The 24,703-nt window shown below is 53.1% G+C and overlaps 5 protein-coding genes across 5 annotated transcripts; 2 read left to right on the top strand and 3 right to left on the bottom strand.

Moving 5' to 3' along the window:
- Window positions 1-479: 479 nt before the first annotated feature.
- Window positions 480-2,633, bottom strand: SPBR_00307 (uncharacterized protein; the record flags this gene model as incomplete). The annotated part of the gene is made up of 3 exons (XM_040758626.1): window positions 480-872; window positions 1,136-2,083; window positions 2,178-2,633. The coding sequence occupies 3 exons, from the start codon at window positions 2,631-2,633 to the stop codon at window positions 480-482; spliced, it is 1,797 nt and encodes a 598-aa protein (XP_040618916.1).
- A 1,726-nt stretch (window positions 2,634-4,359) lies between these two features.
- Window positions 4,360-5,427, bottom strand: SPBR_00800 (geranylgeranyl transferase type-2 subunit beta; the record flags this gene model as incomplete). Its single annotated transcript, XM_040759119.1, has 2 exons — window positions 4,360-4,997; window positions 5,061-5,427. The coding sequence occupies 2 exons, from the start codon at window positions 5,425-5,427 to the stop codon at window positions 4,360-4,362; spliced, it is 1,005 nt and encodes a 334-aa protein (XP_040618915.1).
- A 2,540-nt stretch (window positions 5,428-7,967) lies between these two features.
- On the top strand, window positions 7,968-10,908 carry SPBR_00156 (Rho GTPase activator; the record flags this gene model as incomplete). Its single annotated transcript, XM_040758476.1, has 3 exons — window positions 7,968-8,673; window positions 9,149-9,997; window positions 10,091-10,908. The coding sequence occupies 3 exons, from the start codon at window positions 7,968-7,970 to the stop codon at window positions 10,906-10,908; spliced, it is 2,373 nt and encodes a 790-aa protein (XP_040618914.1).
- An 874-nt stretch (window positions 10,909-11,782) lies between these two features.
- SPBR_00675 (splicing factor 3b subunit 4) lies at window positions 11,783-13,057 on the bottom strand (the record flags this gene model as incomplete). The annotated part of the gene is made up of 1 exon (XM_040758994.1): window positions 11,783-13,057. The coding sequence occupies one exon, from the start codon at window positions 13,055-13,057 to the stop codon at window positions 11,783-11,785; it is 1,275 nt and encodes a 424-aa protein (XP_040618913.1).
- A 1,788-nt stretch (window positions 13,058-14,845) lies between these two features.
- On the top strand, window positions 14,846-15,891 carry SPBR_00814 (solute carrier family 25 (mitochondrial folate transporter), member 32; the record flags this gene model as incomplete). Its single annotated transcript, XM_040759133.1, has 2 exons — window positions 14,846-14,999; window positions 15,086-15,891. The coding sequence occupies 2 exons, from the start codon at window positions 14,846-14,848 to the stop codon at window positions 15,889-15,891; spliced, it is 960 nt and encodes a 319-aa protein (XP_040618912.1).
- Between the last annotated feature and the right edge of the window lie 8,812 nt (window positions 15,892-24,703).

The raw sequence follows: 24,703 nt of genomic DNA, 5'->3' as shown, positions 1-24,703 counted from the left end.
GATTTTGAAATTGAAAAAGACGACTGAAAGCAAATAGGAAGAAAACGGAAAGAAGAAAGAAATTCTAAAACATATAATGAAACCGGGTGCCATTGCAAATGCAATATAAAATCAAAGAATTTTCCGCCTTGAAAGCCGCCCTCTTTGTAAACCTTTCCGATGCCCATTGCCCGACGACTGCTGCCCGGTTGCCATGGCTCTTCCGCCAACGCCGTACAAATTAAAGGTAAACACGCAAAATTTAAACACACTAACCGAATAATTGCAAACGTAGACCGCAGTAAACATGCCCTCGCGGGATTTCCCATGCCCTGTTGCACACCGTCCCATGTCGTTGATGCTGTTCAAAGTCGACCCCAGTCCGAAATTTCTCGCAGACGAATAATAAAACGACCAAACTCGCAAAGCTCCAGCAATTGTACAAGTTCACACACAGACCACCTCTTGGCAATCAATGCTCACAGCTCACAGCTCACAGCTCACAGCTCAAATAGGCGGTCCGGGCCCGGGAGTGTAGGGTCCGCGTAGTTGGTGTTCCGGAGGCTACCATCCCGCTGGTCGGTGTACCCGAAAGGGCTGCCAGTCGGCTCCATGCTGAATCCCCCATAGCCGACACGCCGGTTGTCAGGAGCATGAAACGTGCCAGTGGTGCCGTCGGTCGTGCTGCCCGAGTTGCCACTGAACATCTGATTGTCAAAGGGTGGGTACAAGCTGCTAGTTCCGCTCCGGGGTTGGGTGTAGAGTGAACTGAGAGTGCTGTTGCTCATCCCCTGGTAGCCATTGCCGTACGCTGTCGGCTGAGTGCTTTGGTATGGAGGCAAGTGCGGCGACTGTCTACCATTGTTGAAGAATTGGCTCGACGAGGTCGAATGCTTGAAGTAAGGAGAGCCATCAGTAATAGAGAGGTTCGAATCGAGCTGCTGCAGAGCGGGACGGTTGTGCAACAGTGAGTCGAAGCTGCATCAAGTCGGGTTAGCAACAACCATCCAGGTTTTTTTAATTTTTGTAAAAAAAAGAAAAGAAAAAAAGAAAAAGAAACCCAAACAAATCGGACTATCTTACGTGTTCCCGTGAGATGCATCAGACATAGACGTTTGCGGATCGACTGCAACTATGTCAGTAATGTGTATAATACAGGGTCAAGAAGAGGTAGGTCCAATCCGAACAGGTCGCCGTCGTCCGCATAGTCGAGCACAAAGTTACCTTGAGTGTGGCTCTGTTCATAGTAGACATTAAAGGTACTTCTCGGCTTGGGGTTGTGGTTACTCAATGCATAGACCGCTTCCTCAATCTCTGCTGAAGTCCCCCGAGGTCCAGCCGTCGTCTTGTCGCTTGCCTTGTCAGCGGCCCGGGCCAATGGTCGTGTTGCGCGAGCCTTGGAAGTTGTCCGGCTACCAGACGCACGCACGTTGCGTCTTTTGGGCGGTGGCCCACCCTGTCCGTCCTCCACCTTCATCACGCCGAGTGGCGTCAAATCTGACTGGGCAGAGTTCCGAGCCCGCGACTTCCTCTTGCGAGTTGGCGGTGTGTTGGGCGGAGTGCCTTCATTGGATGATGGGCTCGCGTAAAGGTCACGCTCCTTGCGAATCTCAAGTTGAGGACCCCAGACCTGCTCAGTGGGGGTGATATTCAACGAGGCGGTTTTGAGCACGTCAATGGCATTGTCGTCCTTTCTTTGATTTCTCTTCTTCTTTTGGTCCGGTGTGGCAGAATCAAATAGATCCATACCAGGCCAAATGATGCCCTTGAGCTTGTTGGCCTCAAAAGACGAGTCGGCCTCAGATGGAGGAGCCACGCTATAATTGTCACCACGGCTACCAGGATTGTTCTCCATGGCAATGCCACTATCCTCAGCGTATCCGGCGTGACTTCCAGAACGTGGTATTGTCGGGGTCGGGGTGTTGTAGAGCGTTCCATTCAGGTAGTGCATGTCTCTCCCCGAAGAGTAGGCATTGTCACGACCAGATGGCGCAGTGTTCCAGTGAGCCAGAGGAGGCAGAAGGGTAGGCGTGCGACGGGCTGACGCTCCATCTGTATCATTTTTGACAAGCTCGATGGCGCTGGCTGACCGGGGCTTGGCCTTCTATATATAAAATACCAATTAGCACGTGCTCACTTGCATCTGGAGTGGTAGAAAGGTAAAAGAAGCAGCGCAGTCTGGGATATTAGAAACTTACGGGAGTGGCTGCTGCCCGACTGCGGCGAGGCGCTGCCTTTCCCTTACTTTTGGATGACATTCTCTCGGCCAGGAGACGCTGAATGTCATTGTCAGCGTACCACTTCTCAAACCTCTCCAGCTTGTCTTTCGCAGCAGTGTCGGTCTTTGCTTTGAGCCCCACGTTGAATAGCTGCTGGAGGTGAGCCTTGGAGGAGATGTGAGTCAGGAGGTGAGAGGCATCCGAGAAGGCCGGATTCTTGGGACAAAGAGTGCACTGCAGTGTGATGGAGTGCTCGGCATCCACCGGGACTGTGAACTTGTCCGCAGAAGCGGCGGCATCTGCCTTGGTTGCAGGGTCAACTTCTGGTTCAACAGCGGAGGGTATAGCAGCCGCAACAGAAGAACCTGCAGCAGATCGAGTTGTAACCTGGGTCACAGCCGGAGCGCGAGTTTCGACGCTTTTAACAGAAGCCATTTTGATCTGAGAATAAACTGAGGTCAGCCAGCGTCTTTTCAAAACTGACATTAGATGCAGGCAACGAAAATATGCAGGTGCAGGATGTGTCGTAAATAAAAAATAACTGTGACTGCAATCTGATTTCAGATTGGACGGCATATGCTTCCCGGTAGGCGGCCGAGACACTTTGCCATCGAGATAAAATGATGCAAGATGGAAAGAGGAGTGCGCTTCTTGCGAAATGATGGTGAAGGAGGAGTGGAAATCCACGTTGCGAGATAGGGCAAGCAGATGAACCGAGGAAAGAGAACACAAAAAGAGCGCGGCTTACATCAAGATGGCGATCGGAAAAGTAGAGAACGAAGGACAGTTGGCAGTTTTTTGTGGATTAAACTGGTAAGGGGCCTGTCACATAAAGTCCACTCTACTGATGTCCTCTATTGGAGACTTGTCTCTTTCCACGGTGCCAAACTTATAGAGAGGTGGAAGGAGCGAGAGGGTATCTTGTGATGCAAAAGTAAGAGCCTGATGAAAAGGATATGGTTAGCAGGGTCGACTTGGATATTCAAGCTGCTTTTCAGGAATCTCGATGTTGACTGACGTTTGTGTTCAGAATGAATCTGGACGACTCGATGGCGAGTAGCCGAAAATCAAATTCTAGCAAGGAGCAATCCATATTTGCTGCTGGAAAGAAGATGATCTCAACGAAAGATGGAGAAAGGTAGAAGCAGGAAAGGAGAAGGAGATGCGATGTAAACAGTGACGAAGAAGAGAAAAAGGGTGGAAGAGAGCGGGAGACGAGGGAAAGAAGAATACACGGCAGGTAGAAGGACACCGGGAGTAAGTTGCTCGGAAAAGGGGGTTGACGACCCCAGCGAGGTCGAAAGAAAAGGGGTAAGAAAACAAAAGAGATGACAGCAAGTGCGGAAACAAGAAGGAACGACACGATCAGACGGCACCCAGAATAGGGATGCAAGAGAGCGAAATGAGAAGGAGCCCAGGAGAGATGGGACGTGATTTCCTGTTCTGTGCGTACAACGCCACGAGTTTGAAGAAAGAACGACTGTATCTTGACTGAAGTAAAGAAAGACGGCAAGAGCAGATCATCTGAGGAAGGCGCGTTCGAGCTGAGTTGGTGTTGTGTCGTATGGTTGTTCGTTCTTGCCTGTCGTGTCGTGAAAAATAGTTCAAAAAGGGCAGGAAGGACTGAAAATGTCGAGAGCAGAAATATGTCGCGGGGCATAAGGTTTTTGGGGTTGGGGGGCCCTCTCCTCCTCGTGCTTTGGCCAGCCATCTTTTTTTCGAGGCGAGGAAGGTGCGAAGGAGACCAACGAGGCCTTCCTTCCCAAATGGGCCGGCCATTGTGCTCATAACTGCACCGTAGAAATGACCGAGGCCGCAAACGAGTACGTAAGCAGCATCGGCTGGCCATTGTCCGTTATTTGAGAAAGGCGCAAAATAGCTAGAGATCGAACAACGCACTTGGACTAGGATATGAATGGAAATCGGTTGTTCTGAATAGGATGTGGATGGCTGTACTTCTAGATGTGTAGATGCGATGCAGAAATGGTGGCCACGCTTCGACCGAGGAATGCTACATATGTAATCCTGAAATGGAGGAATGGAGCAAGAGAATTAAATGGCTGAACGAACGATTGAGCCATAGGTTTTTGCCAGATAATGAGATCGGTGAATAAACTGGCAATGCATTCAAAAAGTGACGTCTTTGTCCCCCGCTTCCAGATCATAACGGTGGTGCGGCACCGCCTCCAAGAACATTTGCAATCGTCGCCTTGGGCATACAATATCCTGCGTGCACGGGTTCCAGCCCCGGATAATCAAGCAGACACAATCCTGCCAATGCATAGACGGTGTGCCACACATCGACCATGTTTCCCGGGCGGTCGGCGAACCCGCCATTTTCTGGATCTTGGCAGCTCAGAATAAACGCAATCAGCGAGTCGCGATCAACCCAGTGCAGACGCTTGACCAGGGCCAGACTGCTCAGCACCCACCAGCTGTAGCAGACGTCCTCCTTCTTCTCGGGTCGTCCGTTGAGTCCACCATTGGGAACTTGACGCTCGCTCAGCCAACGGCCAACCTTGTCGGCATCAGCAAGGTCGAGGCGGCCGGCGACAGACAGTGCCGCCAAGCACGTAAAGACCTGGCCGGCGTGGGACTCGGCGCCGGGGCGCACGCCGTAGCCGCCGTCAAAGTTGGCGCAGGCGGCGACGTATGCAACAGCCTTGTCGACGTCGACAAGCGACAGGCGACCAAGCAGCGACAGAGCATTCAGGGCACCATAGAGGAACCGGGTGTCCTCTTCGCCCCATTCGTCGCCTTGGAATGTCCCCGTGGAGCGGTTCTGGAGATTGGCAATGACTAAGTGGACGGTTAGCAGCACATACCGCGTAGGAGCTCAGTAGCAGTCACGAATAGACGTACACTGTGCCACGGCCTCTCGGCCGCGTCCCCGGTTGTCAAGCTCGTCCAGGGCATTGATCATGGCCAGAATCTGGACAGCGCTCACGGTATAGAGCATATGTGCATCATGGCCCGGCGCTGCCGCGAAGCCACCGTTCTCGCACTGGCACGACAGCACAAAGGCAATTGTCTCTTCGCGAGGGAGGGCGTCTGGTCTCTTCATGAAAAACAGAGATGCCAAGCCCCAGTACAGGCCGTTAAGACGCAGATGCTCCGTCAGCCAGTACTCGTACTCATCTTGGCGCGAGTTGAGACTCTGGATGTACTTGACGTGGGCGTCGGTGGCCAGCTGCAGCTCGCTGGGAAGCTTGTCCTGCTCGTCGGGCATGGCGGGTGTACGATCGGTCTTGTCTGCTCTCTAGTTCTGAGATGTTGGGGCCGTGTCGGTACAGACAAACACTTGAATGCTGCTTTTGGCTGACGTTTGGATGCCTAAGCTGGCATATCGAGATAGCTCACTAGCGGAATTTGTCACGTGTGGCCATCACGACCGCAACATAAGCGCTATCTCTACTGTACTTTACGTGCATACCATCCATTATAGATGCGGTGTGATTAGTTGAATGGGCCATCTCAAAGTGACGATAACAAGCGGACCGGCCTTGCACGGAATGGATCACTGAACCGGTACGAGGACTCCCAAGCATGACGGCTATACCCAGCCGCGGCCTGTGTGACTATTGTCGTCCAGCAGCCTCGCGACGTTCATGTGCAGGGCCGTGGTGGACTGGTTTCTTTGGTAATCGCAACTGGGCGGTATCGCTTGTGCTGCAACCCCACCAAAGCACCCCGCCTTTCCTTCCACCCAGTGTGCAATTACAAGTCTCATTACGACTTAGCTGCCGTACAAAGTAGTGTTGCAAGGTACTGATTTGTCGGGAGAGCATTGCAATGGCGACGCAGTTGGATTACAGCGAACGGCCCACTTGAGTCAACAATTGCGAGAGACAGAGAAGGTCAGTGTCGGAGTATTGAGCTAGATAATTCGTAGAGACAGGACAATACAAGGGTACAAACGAAGGCCAGCCTTTCCTAAGACGATAAAGTGCCTGCCTTGCAAGCTTGTCTGCAAGAAGACTAGTCCAGGAACCCTCAGATATCCGTGCCCATGAGACCCAGCGAATTCAGGTCCAACAACACCATTCAAAAGGGGCAAAGAAAGTGCAAATGGGAGGGCAGGGCACGATCAAGCTTAGACATCAGACGGTCACGGCAGTAGGCAGAGAAAGAAAAGAAAGACGGACCGTACTGCCCTTCCCTGCAACCGCACAAAAGCACCAGTCAGGCCACCGTCACCTCACTTCTCCCTCGTTCTGCAGCGTCGAGTGACCGCCATTTACACGGATGGGAGACCCCGCTTCGTTCACAGGAGCTGGTACGCGTACGGCGGATGCGAAGAAGGACCTTGCAGCTGCGTTCTCCGCTTCTCCTGCCAGTCAAGCCATCCCAACATGTAGTCTCGTCGGAGACGCATCCAATTTCTCGGGAAATTTTGCAACCCACAATGAGACTCCTTTGTGCAGAGAGTCAGAGAGTCAGAGAGTCAGAGCGTCTAGACCTCCGTCCGAGCTTCGCCAGTACCAAGCCGTCCCTCGGCGTCGTGCACCGGCAAAAGCCCGTTCCGACAAACATCACTTCGTGCACAAGCGATCAACTCATTCCTGACTCCGTCGTGTCGTCAGAACGTCGAGTGGGGCCGTCGCTCCTGCACTGCTAAAATCCGCCGTCTTCACAACCAGGAGCGCTCGCGCTAGCTCACTTTCTTGCTCTTTCTTGCACATTAGCCCCCCCTTCTTTCGCTCTTTCCCCCTCGAGCCCCAACGCAAAATAGCGAAGACGAAGAAAGGGGTGGGCAGGAACGACGATGCTTCCTGCCAAAACCGTAGCCACACAGGCCCCTCCCAGCCGTTGCGTCCGAAGTAGAAGGAGCCATCCAGCTCGTTAGTGCCCTGCCCCTTCCTCCGCATCTTCCCACTACAAGAGCCCCTGGAAAGGCAGATGCACGTTTCATGTCCCCTTTTTTTCTCCACGCTTTTCCTAGAACAGCGCTCCCTATGATACCACTCTGGGCCCTGAAAGTGGGAAACACGACCGTCAGCCATACGAAATATGTCGTAGAAACATACGACACACTTCGTCCTGGCGGGACATGATCGCCGTCGCTTTTCCAGTTTCCTCTTCGCTATTCTGCACATCCAAGGTCATCGTTTCGTGTTGTTTTCTTGTTGTCCTGTTTCTCGCCCTCTTTACCGCCTGGTCGCTCTTTCCTCAGCCTCTCTCGCTGCCTTCCCAATTCGTCCTCACCTGTTTCGGGTCTCCAACAGCCCTCGATCCTCGTCCCCCTTTGAAATTCCAAATTCAAAACAAGATCACTACCCCCCCCCCATCCCGCCCTGTATCTTCGCACCCACTTTATCGCCCGTTCACGTTCGAGCCGCCTTGTCTACGTCTTTTTGGAAACTGGCGCCCAAGCCCCCGCTGTCGCCCTTGTCCTGGATCCCATTTGTCGCAGACGTAATCTGCCTATTCTCTGCCCCCCGGACCACCTTTCCCACTCCTTCGTATACGAAGACACTCGCTGACCAGCCATTTCTACGGTCGGATTTTCTTCTTCCCCCCTCCCGCACAACACTTGGACCTGTGCAAATACTCCCGCGCAAAACAAGCCCAAGCCCGCGCGCCGTTGGGACGTAGGTGCAACACACTTGTCGTGGCCTTTTTCGCTTTCCTGCAAGAGCGATCTGAAAAGGAGCGGCGGCAAAGGGGCAGACAGCAGACAAAACCGACTCCTCTTCCCTCTCCCCTATCCAGACAGGGACGCCAGGCATCAGAGACTGTCACTCCAGCGAGCCGCTGGCGACCCCCAAGATGGGACGTAAGCCAGCACCGCAGCCGCTGGCCTTGTCGGGGGAGGCGCTCCCAACAAGCGATCACAGGCTTCCTGAAACCCTCAAGATCGTCTCCCCAGACGAACCCCCGTTTACGTCTTCGACACGATCGCCCGCATCGCCACCGCCTCTCTCGTCTCCGTACCGCCAAGGCCAGGCACAGAACCACACCACTCGGCCTGCTCAACCCCAATCTCAACCTCCTTCTGTTCCCCAGGCGCAGCCGCAGCAAAAATACCAGCAGCCTCTCCACGTCGCCGACCTCGTCCAGCAGCCTCTCGACGACATCGACAGCCCCAGCTATCCTCCGCTTTCCAACCCAGCCAGCGCGACAGGCTTTGGCTACACACAAGCGCAACAGCTCCCGCAACAGGGCCAGCTGACGTACCAGCAACAGCAGCCGTACGGGTCGCAACAACAACAGCAGCAGCAGCAGCAGCAGCAACAGCCTCACAACAAGAGCCACGGCCGCTACAGACAAAACGACGACAAAGCATCCAAGTCCTCCAACTTCTTCTTCCACTTTGGCAAGTCGTCATCCGCTGCCAAATCGTCTGAAAGACTCGCATCCAGCAGCACAGCTCCGGTCAACTCCACCACCTCCCAGCAGTTTGCCGACCAACGCAGCGAGGTTGCATCACGAGGCTACGGGTCCCCGAGCTCGAAACAAACGTTCAATCGATCAGGTAAGGATTTGTTTTTATTTGTTTTATACACATCATCGTATGACACAGAAACGGCTTCGTTTTGTGTACGATCAGCACCTCTTTTATGAATAGCCCCTCTGCCTCTCTGTACAGAGGATCGACAGGAACAGGAAGAACGAGAGCTGGGGTGGGTGGCAAAATGCACAATACATAAGACACAAAACCGTATGTTGGTCGTCGTAAGACGGCCAGCACAGTACGTCGCAAGGACGAATCAACCAGAGCGGCAGTGCAAACCGTTTTGGCCTGGGGACAGCCTGCGGCCAAAATACCCCTTATTAAACGGCTAAGAGCCTTGCGCTGATTTGGGCCTCTCCCTGCCGCCACCATTCTTCCTCCCTTGCTACCTACTGTCTACCTTTCGTACTTTCTTAGCGTCTCCCTATCAATTGCGTTCGTTTGAACGATTCCTCGCGCATTCTTCTTTGTGGCTAAACAGAGTCCTCTTACGCAGATCACAACGCGCAACTGAGAGCGACCACATCCAGTGGTCCGACACGCTCCGAGGCGTCGCTTGTCTCGTCGGCAACCGAAGTCGACACTTCCTCCAGTACACCCTCAGGAAAGAAAGGCAAACAGAAAGTCTTCAATCGCCTTGGCCGGCCCAGATCAATCCACGACGACAACAACACACCGCATCCTCTTAACAGCAACACGAGCAATACCACTGCCCCCAGTGCGAATAGTCTGGGTTTCCAACGGGACCCAGGAACCGCCGCTCAAATGAGAGTGGTCGACCAGCCCGAGCGCGCACACCAACCTACTCCTTCCCTCAAGACGGCGCCTCCCGCCCAGCACGATCGCAGCTTCCGCGAAATGATGTCTTCCTCGCATCGGAACCACTCGGCCGATCGGGCGCTGAGTCGCGACGTGCCCAGCAACCGGGACAACCACCATGGCCACCGTGGCGATCACTCTCGGGCGCAACCCTCCTCTCTTCGCGACAATGGCGGCTACACCTTTTTCAACGGCCTTAAGAATTCGTCGAGAAGCGCAGCAGACATGATCAGCAAGGGCCTGTTCGGCAAGAACGGACGCAGTGGAGGCGCACCAGAACAGCCCGTTGTCGACGACGAGCACTATGTGCTCAAGGTCATCAACCAGCCTCTGCGAGAGCAGACTCGCTTGACTCGGATTTCCAAGCGCCTGGAGGATTCGCGCGACAGAACCGAGTTCTGGATGCCTGCCTTCCCATGGCGCGCCATCGACTACCTGAACTACAAGGGCACGGACGTGGAGGGTCTGTACCGAGTGCCCGGCAGTGGTCCCCAGATCAAGAAGTGGCAGCGAAAGTTCGATGAAGGTACGTTGCTAGCGTTTCTCGCTGCACGGTCGGGTGAAACAACAAAATAAAATTATTTACATCCATGTGACGGCATGCTAACCTACGGAACAGAGTACGATGTCGACCTCTTTACGCAAGATGACCTGTACGATATCAATATCATCGGCTCCATGCTCAAGGCCTGGTTGCGTGAGCTGCCCGATGAGCTGTTCCCCAAGGAGGCGCAAGAGCGGATTGCCCGCGAATGCGCGGGCGCCGAAACCGTGCCTCAGATGCTCGTCGACGAGCTCTCGAGCCTGCCACCCTTCAACTACTACCTGCTGTTCGCCATTACTTGTCATCTGAGTCTGCTACTGGCCCACTCCGACCGCAACAAGATGGACTTCCGAAATCTGTGCATTTGCTTCCAGCCGTGCATGAAGATTGATGCCTTCTCGTTCAAGTTCCTGGTGTGCGACTGGCGCGACTGCTGGAAGGGCTGTATCAACGAACCCCAGTACATTGAAGAGGAGTATCGGCTCTTTGACATGCCGCCTCCGCGGGGTATCGGCACCGTGAACCATGACGATGAGGATAACACGTTTGACGTTGAGATTGACAATGTCCAGCGGCCACCACCAGCTGTTGTCGCGGGTGGCGATGACCGGGCGCCTGACCGGGGAGGCGTAGACCGTCAGGTGTCGTCTTCGGACAGCGGTGCCCAGTATGGTAACGGCAACGGCTACAGCAACAGCAGCAACAACCACAGCGCAGACAAGCCCCGCTCCAAGAAAAAAATGGCGACGGCCGAGACAGGCAGTGTAGCGTCGAACGAAACGCTGTCGACGACCCTCACGATTGAGAGCCAGCGGGTGACCACTCCACCAACACAGTCTGGTGATCTACGACCGCTTTCGCCTATCAAGCCACTCTCGCCTCTGGGCTTCTAATCAAACTCTCATATGTCTTTTTATCAAGGTGGTAGAGGCCGCGTCTGGCGCGAGGGGTGTCGGAAAGAAAGGAACGGTTAAACATGTTCCACGTCCTTCTTGGAGCCGTCCGAACCCCTGTATACGAGACAAAGGCTGCATTCTGCAGACTTTGTCCAATATCCTTCCATATCCCATATCTGTTCATGATATAACGTCGTTTACGAGCCATTCTTTCCTGTATTTCATGCGGCCTTTGTTTTCTCGAGTCTCTGTTTTTATCGCGTCGTCTGTGGCTTGTCTTTTGTTCTGTACCGGTCGTGCGTCTAGTTTTGCCAAGTTGTTTTCTCTTCTCAAACTGTCGTTTTCGAATATTACCCCTTTTGTACTCATTTGTCGTTTCATCGTTTTGTCGTTTCCCTGTGGCGGATTATATGTCTTTTTATGTCCATTCTGCCGCTTTCGGCCGGCTTAGGCACTTACTACTTTTCCTTTTGCTGTTCTCTCCTAGCGTCTGCTTGCTTGCTTTCCTGACGTATGGTTTTGCTGGTCGTTTACTTTTTATTCTCGTTTTCTGTATACCCTCCTGGATCTCCCGGTCCTTGACATTTGCCGGATATATAAGAGCTCGTAATAGTCATTGTCATATTTCCAATAAAAAGCAAACGTCATCCTGTAGTGCGAATTGTCTGTATTATTGTTTCGCATAAACAAGTTCCAATAATACTCGTCTGCATTTACAATTAATTAAATGCAACGAAAGTAAAACAATTCCATTAAAAAATACTACCCACGGTATTTTATTATTCCACAAAATACAAACTTTTCAAACAATATCGTAAACGCCATGCCAAAAAGTACATAAAAAAAATCTCCAGCCTATATCCACACTGTTCTACCTCCGTGCATACCCTGGAGGTGGTGGTGGCATTCCGTTGCCTGCTGGTGGGAAGCCTTGCTGGCCCGGCGGTGGTACGACGGGCACATTGTTCGCGCCCGTGGAGAAGCCGGGTGGCGGCATATTGCGGTAGCCGCCCGGGCCTCCGGCAGGAGGGCCACCACCACCGACACCGCCTGGTGGCGGCCGCGCAGGGAGGCCGTTGGGCGCCACGGGCAGACCTGGACCACCGCGACCACCACCGCCGCCTCCAACTCCAAAGTGTTGTGGCAAAGGACCACCGCGACCGCCGTAGCCACCGCCTCCCTGGCCGCCATACTGTTGCCGAGGGTATTGCTGTTGCTGTTGCTGTTGCCCCAGGTATGGCAGGTAGCCACCTCCTCCCGGTCCCCTTGACGGATAGTTGCCGCCACCGTTCACCTGCTGCTGTTGCTGTTGTGGTGGTGGTGGCGGCGGCGCACCGCCGTTGATGCGATTCGGGTTGTTGTGGCTGTTGATGGGCAACGGCGTGGTGTTGGCACTGGTCGCGGCGGACGCGGTAGGTCCTCCGCCTGCTGGTGCACCTCCTGCAGCACCATTTGTTGCAGCACCGTTTGTTGCATTGGCGCCCGAGGCCGGGCGGTTCATCAAAAAGGCGGGCGGCAGCGGCTGGATCTCGGGCACGACGTTGTGCTTCTTGCCCTCGGCGGCCAGCTTGCGCTCGGCCTCGTCGCCGTGGCGCTCGCCCTTGCCGTCCTTCTTGTAGGCGTACTCGACGGAAATCTGCTTGCTCAGCAGGTACTGGCCGTGCATGGCGGCGCGGGCGGCGTCCGAGGCCTCGAAGCTGTCAAAGTTGACAAAGCCGTAGCCCTTGGACAGGTTGTTCTGGTCGCGGACGACGTTGGGCGCGGCCACGAGGCGGCCGAACTGGGCAAACGTGTCGTACAGGACCTTTTCGTCGACCTGGGGATCCAGGTTGTTGACAAACAGCTCGGCGCCAATGTCGGTGGCGCGCTGGCGGTCGGCCGAGGCCTTGTTGACGCGGACGGGCTTGCCGAACAGGCGGATGCCGTTGAGGCAGCGGGAGGCATAGTCGGCGGACTCGGGGGTGTCGAACTCGACGAAGCCAAAGCCCTGGTGGTGGCGGGAGACGCGGTCCATGGGCATGTGGACGTTAACAACGGGGCCCATTTGCGTCATGATCTCCCACATGAGGGGCTCGACGAAGCGCTCGTCGAGGTTGCCGACGTAGACGGTGGCCTCCTTGTTCTGCTCCCAGTGACGGCCCGCCATGGTGAGCGAGAGCAGGTGGAGGGATATTGCGACGTCGACAGTTCACGTTGCTCGCGATTCCAGGCTGGAAACGGGTCGTTGAAAAGATGGTATGCCACCAATGCTGCCGTAGATGCGCCGTTCGAGAGGAAGGAAGAGTCGTCGTGGAGGAGACAAAGGTATGAAATGGCGGCGGCGCAGAACAATCGTCACAAGAGTTTGTAAGGTGTGCCTGTTCGGCGCGACAGCGAGTGATGTTGAAGCCTTTTCGAGACTTTTGGGCACCTACACAGAGCTTTGCTTAGATGCACTGGCACAGGCTAAAGCTTGGAGCGATTGGCAAGGCTGGGACCACGGAGCTCGGTAGCCGGACTAACGAATTTTCCGCGCTAAACAATAGCTTCTGATGGGTGAAATAGCAGCGACAGGCGGTTCAGCCGGGTCTCTAGCACCCACCAGGCGCCACATCCTAGCGCCTCCACGCCACGCGCCAGCGCCTTACCCGACAAAATTTCTTCGGCGCAGAATCGCCAAAGCAGTCAACCGCAGCGAACCGAACCCGGCAACACATCACGACTTGTGCCACGACTTGTGCCACGACAGCTCCATTCCGTACGTCGACAACCCCCGTCAATCAACGGCTGCTTCGACGTCTACTTTCAATAAGTGACTAACCGCTCACATAGTCTTGCCAACCCAGCTCACAGTAACAATGTTCTCCCTTTCAGAAGAGTCCAAGGTACGACAACACGACGACATGGCGGGATCGACGACATTCTGCCCCGGTCTAGATGATGTGCTTGGGCAAAGAGACATGCTCTAACAGAACGACACATGTAGGAGCGGATCAGCCGCATCATTGACATCTCCCGCGTGGCCCTCCACTAGTATGTGCTCCCATGCTTGCATCGCAGCGTTGGTTTTGACCATGGCTAACGTTTTGCTGTAGTGGCTACCTGCCCCTGGTTCTCTACCTTGGTATGTGACCGGATCGTATGGGATGGGCGACAACCAACAACAAGCAACAAGCAGGACTGGTGCTATTGCAACCCGAGCGAGCATTTGCTAACTTCTACGCAGGCTATACCCGCAGCGAGCCCCGGCCAGCCATAATCCGGTACGTCGACCATTGATGTTGTGCTCCCGGAGAAGACTCTTACTTGCTAACAAACACTGCGCGTCATAGCCTCCTGTCTCCCCTCTCGTAAAGGTCACTTCGCGACGACGAAGCGACCAACGACGTCAAGGCAAGCTCCTGGACATGTCACGAGACCCTGTGCGAAACGGCAATGGGCCACGGGGTCTTGTCAATGGCATGCGCGCAAGACACAGCGCCTAAATCCAGGACGATGCATGGACGAGCAAACACACAATGTTATGAACCAAAAAAAATGAGACAAGAAAACTGGACACGCCCTTTCGTCGACGGACGTTTTTGACGATGTGTCGGAAGGCTTTTTTGATGCCTGGTTTCCAGGAGGGAACCGACATCTGTACACTAGTTTGTGAAACGATGGAAAAAGGAATATACCACTCAATAGATCCAAGCCTGTGTTTGTGTTTTGTTGCAGTTTGATGTTGACGTTCGTTATTCTGTCGTTGATGTGTGTGTGTGTTCTGATTAGTCATCCGCATGTCGACGGCCAAAAGTGCGTCATAGTTGGCAGTGGGGCCCGATTTCGTGAATTTGGCTCCACGACATTTCTAGTTTTTGGAAGCTCCCCCAAGCCATGTCTTAATAATCTTATTTATTCCGACCTTTCCACCGGCAGACATGAGCACGGTCCCGCCGCAAGTCCGACCCAACTTATGACCTCTGCCGGCGACGCACGTCATGCCGGTGCTGCCGGTCCATCGTCGGGCCTTTCGCCGGCTTTTGTCGAGGCGATGGCTGGCCTGACGGCCGGATCTACGGCGACGCTGGTCGTGCACCCGCTGGACATTGTCAAGACGCGAATGCAGAGTGAGTTGTCAAGGCCGGAGCCGAACGATGACGTTGGAGCCTTGACGAAAGACTAACACACAACTCCCTTTCCTCCCCCCTCCCAGTTTACAGCAAAACGGATGCACACGGCACGGCTGCGGTGCGCCCATCGACGGCCTCCGTCGTGCGCAGTCTGCTCGACGCGCCGCGCCCGCTCGCGGCGCTCTACCGCGGCCTGGCGCCCAACCTGCTCGGCAACGGCGCCAGCTGGGCGGCCTTCTTCTTTTTCAAGTCGAGGATGGAGACGCTGCTGCGGGCCACCGCCGCCGCGCCCGGCCACGACTTGCGCGCGCCGCACTACTTTGTGGCCTCGGGCCTCGCGGGTGCCGGCGTCCAGATCCTGACCAACCCGCTGTGGGTGCTCAAGACGCGCATGCTCTCGTCCGACCGCCACGCCGCCGGCGCCTACCCGAGCATGTGGGTGGGTGCGCGGCGGGTCCTGGCGCACGAGGGCTGGCGCGGGTTTTACCGCGGGCTGGGCGTCAGCCTGATTGGCGTCTCGCACGGCGCCGTGCAGTTTGCCGTCTACGAGCCGCTGAAGCGGTTCGTGCGTCGTGGCCCACAAGACGGGCCGTCCGCCGTCAAGGCCAGCAACGAGTCGACCCTCGTCGTGTCGTCCCTGGCCAAGCTCGTGGCCGGCGCCGTGACGTACCCGTACCAGGTGGTGCGCAGCCGGCTGCAAAACTACAACGCCGAAGCGCGCTTTGGGCGCGGCATTGTCGGCGTGTCGCGGCAGATTTGGCGCGAGGACGGCGCCCGCGGGTTCTACCGGGGTCTGGTCCCGAGCGTTGTGCGCGTGATGCCGGCGACGTGGGTGACGTTCTTGGTCTACGAGAATGTCAAGTACTACCTGCCGCGGTGGATGGCATAGGGTCGAGGAGCGCGGTTGGGGATGGACGAGCCCTTGCTTGATGCATTTCCTTGTAAATCCAGTTTCCATATAGACTTTGACCTCTTCGTCCAGCATTTAGGATGTCCTCCCATCTCACTTTGGCCATGGAGAGGCAAGCAGAAAGTACCAGTGGTTGAGAACGACGGTGTACAGAAAACGTGACAGTACTTCATCTGACGGCTCTAGCATCAGAAAGTGGCCGTAGATGCACTTATTCACAAGGCGTTTGCAACTTGTTCCAGAGCGAATGCCACCCGCGTCACAGATGGCATACGATGAGATACGATGCGGACATGTATGTGCTTGTTTCAATTTTGTGCTTCTCACACTCATTTGAAGCTTCTGACAATTCTTATCCACTGCTCTTACTTGAGCGTCACGCGTTCAAGACGTTCTGTTTGTGGGATATTCTGTGGATAATTGCATCATACACGACGATGCAGTTACCTCAGGGCGGCTTTATAACGCCTTTTCGTGCACGACGTCGCAACCCAAGCTGTCCTCAAGCGTCGCCGGTGGATATGCAAGCAATATAGAACGCCCATATCCGTCTACTTCGAGGCAATGGGCTGCGTCCGCCTGTGTAGATGCACCGACTTTTCATGACTTTACTGCCCACCTAAGCATATCCTTTATTACATCATGGAGCCCTCAAAACTGCCGGTGACACGATCTTCGAAGCAAAGAACCACAAATTCACAAAAGACCCCAGAGTGAGCACATGGGCAAAACGTTGTTCAACAGCAACTGTGTCAGCACTGAAAGAACAATCGTATTCTTCGTCCCAGTCTCTCTGGTCGGCTTTTTAGAACTTCCAGTCCCACTCCCTTGCCTTTCCCCAGGGGCGTTACTGCCCAGTTGCCTGTCAATGTTGCAATTCTTGTTCCGTCAACTCTACTCTGGGGAATGGACAGAACGTTCTTTCTCTTTAGTCGACCCCGGCAAGATCCTAGTCGACAATCCAAGGGAGGGCGACCTCGACGTTGATGGATCCTTAGAAATGTAAGGCGATCTTGGTCGACGATCGCCGGTGACTGTACCCCAATAGAGCGAGCGCCTCCTGGAGCTGTGCCCCCTTTCGGTCTATCCGCAACAGTCCGCCTCCGTCGTTCGCATTGTGTTCTTATTGCCATCTGAACGTCGCCTTCTCATGGCTCTTTCTGGCAATGATTGCCTTTTTATTCTTATCTTACTTGCTGTTAATCTCCATCGGGCGGTGTCTCGAGTCGCCTGTCTCTGCTGTGCAGGGCAATAAGCAGTTGACCCCGGCCCATGCCAGCATCCAAGGTAGGGAAGGAGTCGACTTGTCTCTCGCGAAGCATGCCTTCCGTTGAACACGAAACCGAGCCATGCCAATCCCTGGATAACTATGAAGACGAGTTGCACGGCTTGCACAATGGACAACCAATATGCCTCCCCTTGTTTACTTTTTGGCACTTTGCACCTTTCAAGACCGTTCCGGCCTCTTTTTGATCCAAGAAGCAGGTCAAGGTTCAGAAACTAGCATTGGCAAAAGGAAATAAAGGGGTGCATCCTACGACATGGAAACTTTGTATGCAGGAACTAGCATCGTACGGCATGCTCAAAGGCACGCCGGAGTAGAAGAGACACAGGCCATACATATCCCATACTATTGAGCACGGGATGGCCAGGGAGCTAGACACCACCAGGAACGCCCCTTGGATATGGTGGAGAGGCAGGTGGACTAGTATTTCTCTTCTCTGAGACATAAATAGGATATGCTTTTAGATACGAGAATATGTGAGTAGAAAAAGAAACTAGGCGTATGTCAAAAATACAACAAGAGAAACAAAGTCAGTTGTAGTTCGTTAACGATAGCCCATTGTTGTAGACGTGGTTGCAGAAAGCACAACGGCAATACAAGTATGAAAGGTTTTCCATCACGACGGCTTTATTATGGCTCTATTATATCTGACACCAAAAAAAAAGATCTTTAAGTGTGATTGAAAATACAATCCGAACTGTGGGTGTCATATGACATTACGGTGTCTAGTATTTCAATTCTTTAGACAATCGCATTGCGAAATCAACGTGCCCATACGACGGCTTCCGGAAGAACCACGTTACTGTCCTGTTCTCGTCTTATTATTCTCCCAAATTGAGAGCAACCAAATTTTGGCCGTATTTAGGCATATCTTGCCCACTGTCTTGGGATGCATCTCGAAAAATGATATAGCAAAGCTTGGCACTCTGAATTGCACAGTCGCCCTATTTCGAGCGTTACGATTATATGTCGCTGAGGGAGACGCAGTCAACGTCATGGCTCTTGTCGCGGCCCAAAAGGGGATTCGGTTTCATTCTCCCTTCATAGGACATCCATCAGCCCCAGGTTCTGCCAGTCTCCCTGGCCGGCCAGGATCCATTCTCTCTTCAGTGAAACAACGATGACCTAGGACAGTTGAACAAGCCATGCACCGTAACGTGAAAGACAGCGAACTCAATGCACAGTATCACCAAAGGCACGAAGGGATGGAAGTCTCGGGTCGCCCAAGTCCCGTGTTTCTCAAGTCATCCTCCAAGACACAGCACTTCTTTCTTCGGATGGCGCACCTAGATAAACGATACTGAAGGATTCCTTTTATGAAAACAATACGTAAACAAAGACCTCGCACCCCCCTCTCTCATCAACAGGGAGCATCTTTTGCCGGGGAAAGGCTTGGCGAGCCGCCACGCCACCCCTTGTGTGATCGGTTTCCATTTGGAGCTAGGGGCAAGTGGAAGCTTCTGACAGCGACTGAGAAGTACTCAAAAGCCACCGAAAGTACTATTGAAAGCTGTGGCAGGCCGCTACGTGTGAAATCTGAAAAAAAGGGACTGCTGCAAGTCGAACATCTGCATCGAGTTGTCAAGTCATATATATGGAGTGCATCATTGACGTACACTGACACTGCCCGCTTCACTGCCCGCTTCACTGCCCCTTAGGTCTCATCTAAACGCCTCTGAGGCGCATCGGAGATATTAAGAGCCGCGACTCCGTACAGGGACATGCATGCATTGGGTTCAGGAGTGGCTGCAAGGCTGCAGCGTGTCAATGTTTGGTGTTTGTTGAGCCATCGGCTTGGTGCTTACCTGTTGCTGGTCAACCTGTCTGTGTTTTTCTACTTCGATGACTTACAATACATTTCCTCGCCTATGCAGGCGAAAGCGAAAGGGGTATGAGAAGAGACAAAGAAGGGGGCGAGGCGAAAGAGTGCAAAGAAAAAGAAACACCAGGCACCGAATGAGCGCTCCATCTCTGGCTCTTGCTTTCACCATAGAGGGGCACGCAAACGGAGCAATTCAACGTTCTAGCTGCGCTGCGGTGCATTCTCCGTGACGGTACGTGGCGGACGCATCGAATGACTAAATTTTCCGCATTGCTTCACCTGACTTTGCCGCCTTCCTTGACTTTGCTTTTCTTTTTGGTGGCGTTGATCAAAGTCTAGACCAACCAAATCGAAACAAAAGAGAGACAAGTGTGCACGGGCAACAATCAACAGAAGAAGAATAAGACTTCAACGATTGTGTTAACAAGGGACACAGGACACGCGACAAGAAGGGTATACAAAAGGCGGCCAGCAACAACGAACAAAAAGCACTCCTTTGCAAGTCCTGATTGACAAAAGAAACCACAATCGCGGGCCGACGCGCGATGATCCGCCTACCAAACCCCGTGCTGGAAGGAGCGACGGGCACTGTGCGGATCTTTAGGCAGGAACAAGATCGGACTGACAACATGAACAAATATATATTATGAAAATAATATAAAAATAAAGCCAACGTCTTAACCTCATACTGCCTGGACAAGTCGGACGCACAAAACTGAAATTGAGAACCCTCCTGATAGGTACATTTCGCGTTCGATATGCTCCCGCACCTGCATTTCCTTTTGTCGCTTGCCTCCCTTTCAGCCCTTCAATCTCCTCACTCTCTTTTCGTCCAAGAAGCCCAAGTGGGCACCGTCATGGATCCGCAGACTCACTCATTTTCTCTTTTTCTAGCATTCTAACAAAGAGACATGAGAGTAAACGGCATAGTGCTGTTATTGTGGGCAAGAAACTTGTTTCATTTAGAAAGATACGTGGATACAAATCAGAGAACAGACGCGGACGCCAACCGTCGCTCGTTTTCAGCATGCCAGGAACGCCGCTATTTATCGAATCAACGCGAGCAGTCGCTTCCAGGTAAACAGCTGGGCCAGAAAGATAGGCACTATGACAAATCTGTGCGACAAAGTCAAGGTTCACCCTGTTGTTCCTTTTGGCCATCGGCTTTTTCTTCTCCTTTTTTTCGATTTATATGTCTTTTGTAAACGATTACTTGAAGCTCCTGCGCAAAACTTTTCTGGCGTGTAAAACATGACATTTGGAGACAATGCCAATTCACCATTCATCCAGTCGAACCGGGGTGGCTCCAAACGATCTAGACCGACCGACAATCTAGTTTCGAACGTCGTCTCTCCCTGTGGTCCACAAACGGAATGCTCGCTGTTGTCAATTCGGTGTTTGTCTGATTTTGTGCTTCTATGCGCGGGTCGACTGCAGGGACAGAGGCAACGTGAATACAACTCAGAAACGAAAACGGCGACCTTGTGAAGCTGCATGGCACAGAAAAACTACGGTGCGCGATCCAACATCTTCAGCGTTTCGGCCGAGAGACGTTTCCACCAAGCCAAACCAGGACTATTGAATATGCTGAAGGCTTAGATATATCTCTCCTACACCGTACACGGGATCTGACTTTGGGCCTGTAGCTGTCCTATCAACAGACGCGATCTGGCCCAATGGCCAAGACGACGACGGTCTGGGTATTTGTTGACATCCCTTTCGTACGTTCTGGCCGATATGTTCGACTTGGCCTGTTTTGGATACGATAGCGAGACGAGAAATGCATCGCCCAGCCATCTCTTGAACGAAACATGTCGCTTCGAGGGCAAGGTGATGGAGTCTTACGGCATTCGAATCTCCGAGTTCACGTCTAAACTCGGGGCCTTTGAGCTTGTCAGCCCCTTTTTGTGTCTTGCTGTGCCCTTTCCGACCTGTTCCCGCTATTCTTTTACGTTTAGGTGTTTTTCTACATCATTGTCTCGTCTCTTCACTTGCTGTTTCCAATAACCCCATCCTAATGTCTTGCCGCGCCGTCTTGGCCAAGGGCGGAGAGAAGGAGAGAATAGATCATATGAAAGACTGTTTTGGTCACGTTGAATGTGAGAGATTTTGTTCCACTCGACATCCGAGGCTCAATATTGGAATATGGTGTCTTCCTCTATGCTGCCCAGTATCTGACACCCATATAGACATTCGTATTGGAATTGGATGCTGTCAGTTCCACACCGTGTCATTTTACCGTAGCCTCTTTGTTTTCCATCCCTGTCAATATCGTCGTACTGCGATTCCGAAACCAACATGGTCTGGCAAATGAGCGCGAACACAATAGGTCGCTATCAAAGGAAACGCCGGAAAGATTAAAACTGTCCGAAAATATCAAAAACAAAAGTCTACACCATGATCGGATCAGTCCGTGCACCACCAAAATTCCGAGTATGAACATATGGACGCAAACACCACCTCGAAGGACTTTGTACTCCCATATCCGCATGGATGGATGAGTAAATCGGCGACCGGGCGCCTGTCGTCAGTCGTCACTGTGTCACTGATTTTGGCCTGTTTTCAGCTCGTAGTGGGCTGTACGCAAAAATACGACTCTGTCCCCCGCGTAACCCCCCTCGCCGCCCTCCCCCCTTCAGCCCCTTGACGCCTCCCACTCCATCCCTTTCCGTCTCTTGGGATTGAGATGGGCCGCTCCTGCACGCAGTATTCAAACCAGAACCAAAAACACGACTGGTGCGGTCCAATACCATTGCAACGCTGGCCCGCTTCCGTACGGCGTATGTACTTTGAAGTTGCGCCGTCTCGCGTTTGTTGTCCCCGGTAGGTTGTACGTCCCCAAAAATGTACAAAGTACTCCGTATATTCACTCTGTCTTCCCAGTTGAGTAAGAAAATGCGCCGAGGGTGTGGCACCTTGGACGGGAAGGCGGCTTGCGCTCGAACCAGCGATCGATGGACGGTGTGCTCCGAGGGTTTGGAACCGACGCAACGGAGATGGCGATGTCAACAGCCAAAGCCCAGTCAGCAGTGGTACAGCGCAACCGTACACTCGTAACTAGCACCTTTCTCTGCGACGTACGACATAGATCGTAATTACGTCCTGACGACCCCAAGCACAGGGTACGTATTCCCTGCTACGGTGCTTGGTTGGCTGACGGCTGTCCCACCTTGCATTTCTCGCATTGTTTCGTCACTATGTTGTCATTGGTTTTCTTTTTTCTTTGTCTTCTTCTTTCCTTGCCTCTTTCGCTTCTACCCTGTCCACTTCAGCCCCAGATATTTAGAAATTCTGCTCAGCTCTTTTTCGCCATTTTTTCGTCATCTCGGCGTCTCGTGTCTTGTCGTCTCGTCGTCTCTCCCCCGTCAGCCACCTCTGGTCTCTCAGCCCCGGCCCGAGTCACGCTGCCCTCCCATTCACCCCCCATCACAACCGCCCTGTCCCCTGGCTGTTGGTAACCAGTCATTTCCACCAGAGGTTTCGCCAGTACTCCACTGCGTGAAGTTCTCCATGCAAGCGCGCCTCCCAATGCAACCTCTGCCTCGTTTTCCCAAAGCAGATAAAAATACAACCTTTTTTCAACAAAAACAACAGTACAGAAGTAGTGATACCAACAGCCAGGATTCTGTGGCGTTTTCGGTTCTGTAGCTTTTCTGATTCTCCCTGGTCGGGACCTCTTTAATATGATCTATCACACGGAGCTGGTGGGAAAAAAAAGACACAGCTACAAAAATATCCATACAGTTGCAGAGAGTGGCGTACCGCGAGCCTGGATTTTTGCATTCTTTTTTTCGTGGCTTTCTGAGGATCTCTTTTGTGCTCTTTATTTTCCCATTGTTTTGTACCCTTCTACTTCACTCTTCACCTTTCTTGCAGGGGGCGCTGGTTTGCCATACGCCAAACACAATGCTGTGCCCCTTCTTGGGATTTCGTTGGCCCATTTCGTCACGTTTCCGAAACTGCGTCCCATTCTAGCTTTATGTGGAGTCTATTATTTTGCATCAGTACTGTGCGGGCAGCCCTCTTCCTCCTGCTTCCCACTGGCTGTATTTTTTTTGTCTCACACGCTCCTATTTCTGTTTTTGTGTGCCTTATTCTTCCTATCTTTGCCTTCTTCTCTCCTCCCTTACTCTGGTCTGAGGCGGCCAGCACATTGGCTAGAGTCAGGGGACCCGAGTAGGGGTGTTTGCCAGTCGTTTTGCCATTGTACCAAAAGTACGTTGTACGAATGTACTTGCACGCATCATGAAGCACGATGTGACGGCGGATACTCTCCGTTGATAAGTCTCCGCAGGTCGCGGCCTATTACTTGTTTGAGTAAAATGAACGAAGCAAGGGTGAATTAGCGAAAGGTCAGCTCCTGCCGGCTTGGAATACGATGAAAATAGCTCGCCTCCTGTCCAGGTACGTGTACAATGTAAATATGTAGATTCGTAAATACAGAGTACATCATGCGAATGATGTTGCGGCCACACTCCCACACTCCCACCGACAGTTCTTTGGTAGATCGCTCGTGGGTGCGCGAGGTGCGGTTGCAATGTGCGTTTTATTTGCTTTTGGGATGTGTCCCTGGGGTCTGGTTCTTGGGTCAACCGGAGGGGCTGTCCAGACAGGGGATGCCAGCTGGATGTCCTTCTGTTGGTCATGCTGTGTGATGGCTCTGTGTGCGCTCCTACACTTTGTACGTCTTTTCCCATAGGTTAGCCGGAATGGCGTTGTCTTCGTGTTATCCTCCTCTCCTCGTCTAACTTTCTTTTTGCGGTACTTTTGCTTCTTAAATCAATTCCCGGCTACCGTCGTGATGGGACAGACTGGGGGAGAGGAGAGAGGGGAGGGTTTGTAATTCTGTACAGGATATTTTTATCGTTGGCGGTGAGCTACTTTTGGCAACGACGGTGGACGCATCTTTGACGATCACTCGTAAGGATGAAGAAAAACCAGGCAGATCATCCCTCTACTTTTTGCTACAGAAAAGAGAAACAAAAAAAGCACGCAGAAAAGAGACTTATTATGGACAATCGCCGTCTACGACGTTCGCGGGACACATCACGCAGCTTCCTTGGATATACCGCGGAAATGAAGGGATCAGGCACGGATTCGCCGTGTTCCGAGTCTTGTGTTCTAAGGCGAGCGAAACGAGACAAAAACAAAGGTGGACGAGAGTCTGTCATATGTCATTTTTCGACTCTCGCCAGCTCCTCGTCTTCGTTTTCCCTTTTCGCGCGGCTTCCCGCCCTCCGTCTCTTTTCCTGGTCGCTCTTCTGTGTGTCTCAGTCCCAGTTGCTAGTGTGCCATTATGGAACCAATAACCAGGTTCGCTTGGTCGTTTGGTCGTTTGGTCGCTTGGTCGCTTTGGTTGTTTTGGTCTATTTGGTACTGTGACCTGCAGGCCTGGATGGTTTGGGACAGAGAAAAAAGAGGAACCCTGGCCCCCCCTGGTCGCCGGAACGTCATCCGCGGGCGACGCTACTGGGCCATTTGGGAGGAGCATCGGCAGGGTTAAATCATTTGGTAATTCTGGGACTTTTGAAGAGATTTCTGGGACGGGGACTGCAACGCACCCATTGCAACCCTTTGCAAATGACGTTCCTCTGCCGCAAAATGCTGCAGTGAACAGCCTCTCCAGCATCGCAGCATGTTTGAAGTGAGTGGAGACGTGGGCAAAGGGGGAGCAGTCGACGCCG

Source organism: Sporothrix brasiliensis, assembly GCF_000820605.1.
Source record: "Sporothrix brasiliensis 5110 chromosome Unknown Cont19, whole genome shotgun sequence".
Lineage (NCBI taxonomy): Eukaryota > Fungi > Ascomycota > Sordariomycetes > Ophiostomatales > Ophiostomataceae > Sporothrix > Sporothrix brasiliensis.
This window is presented reverse-complemented; position numbering and strand designations above follow the sequence as displayed.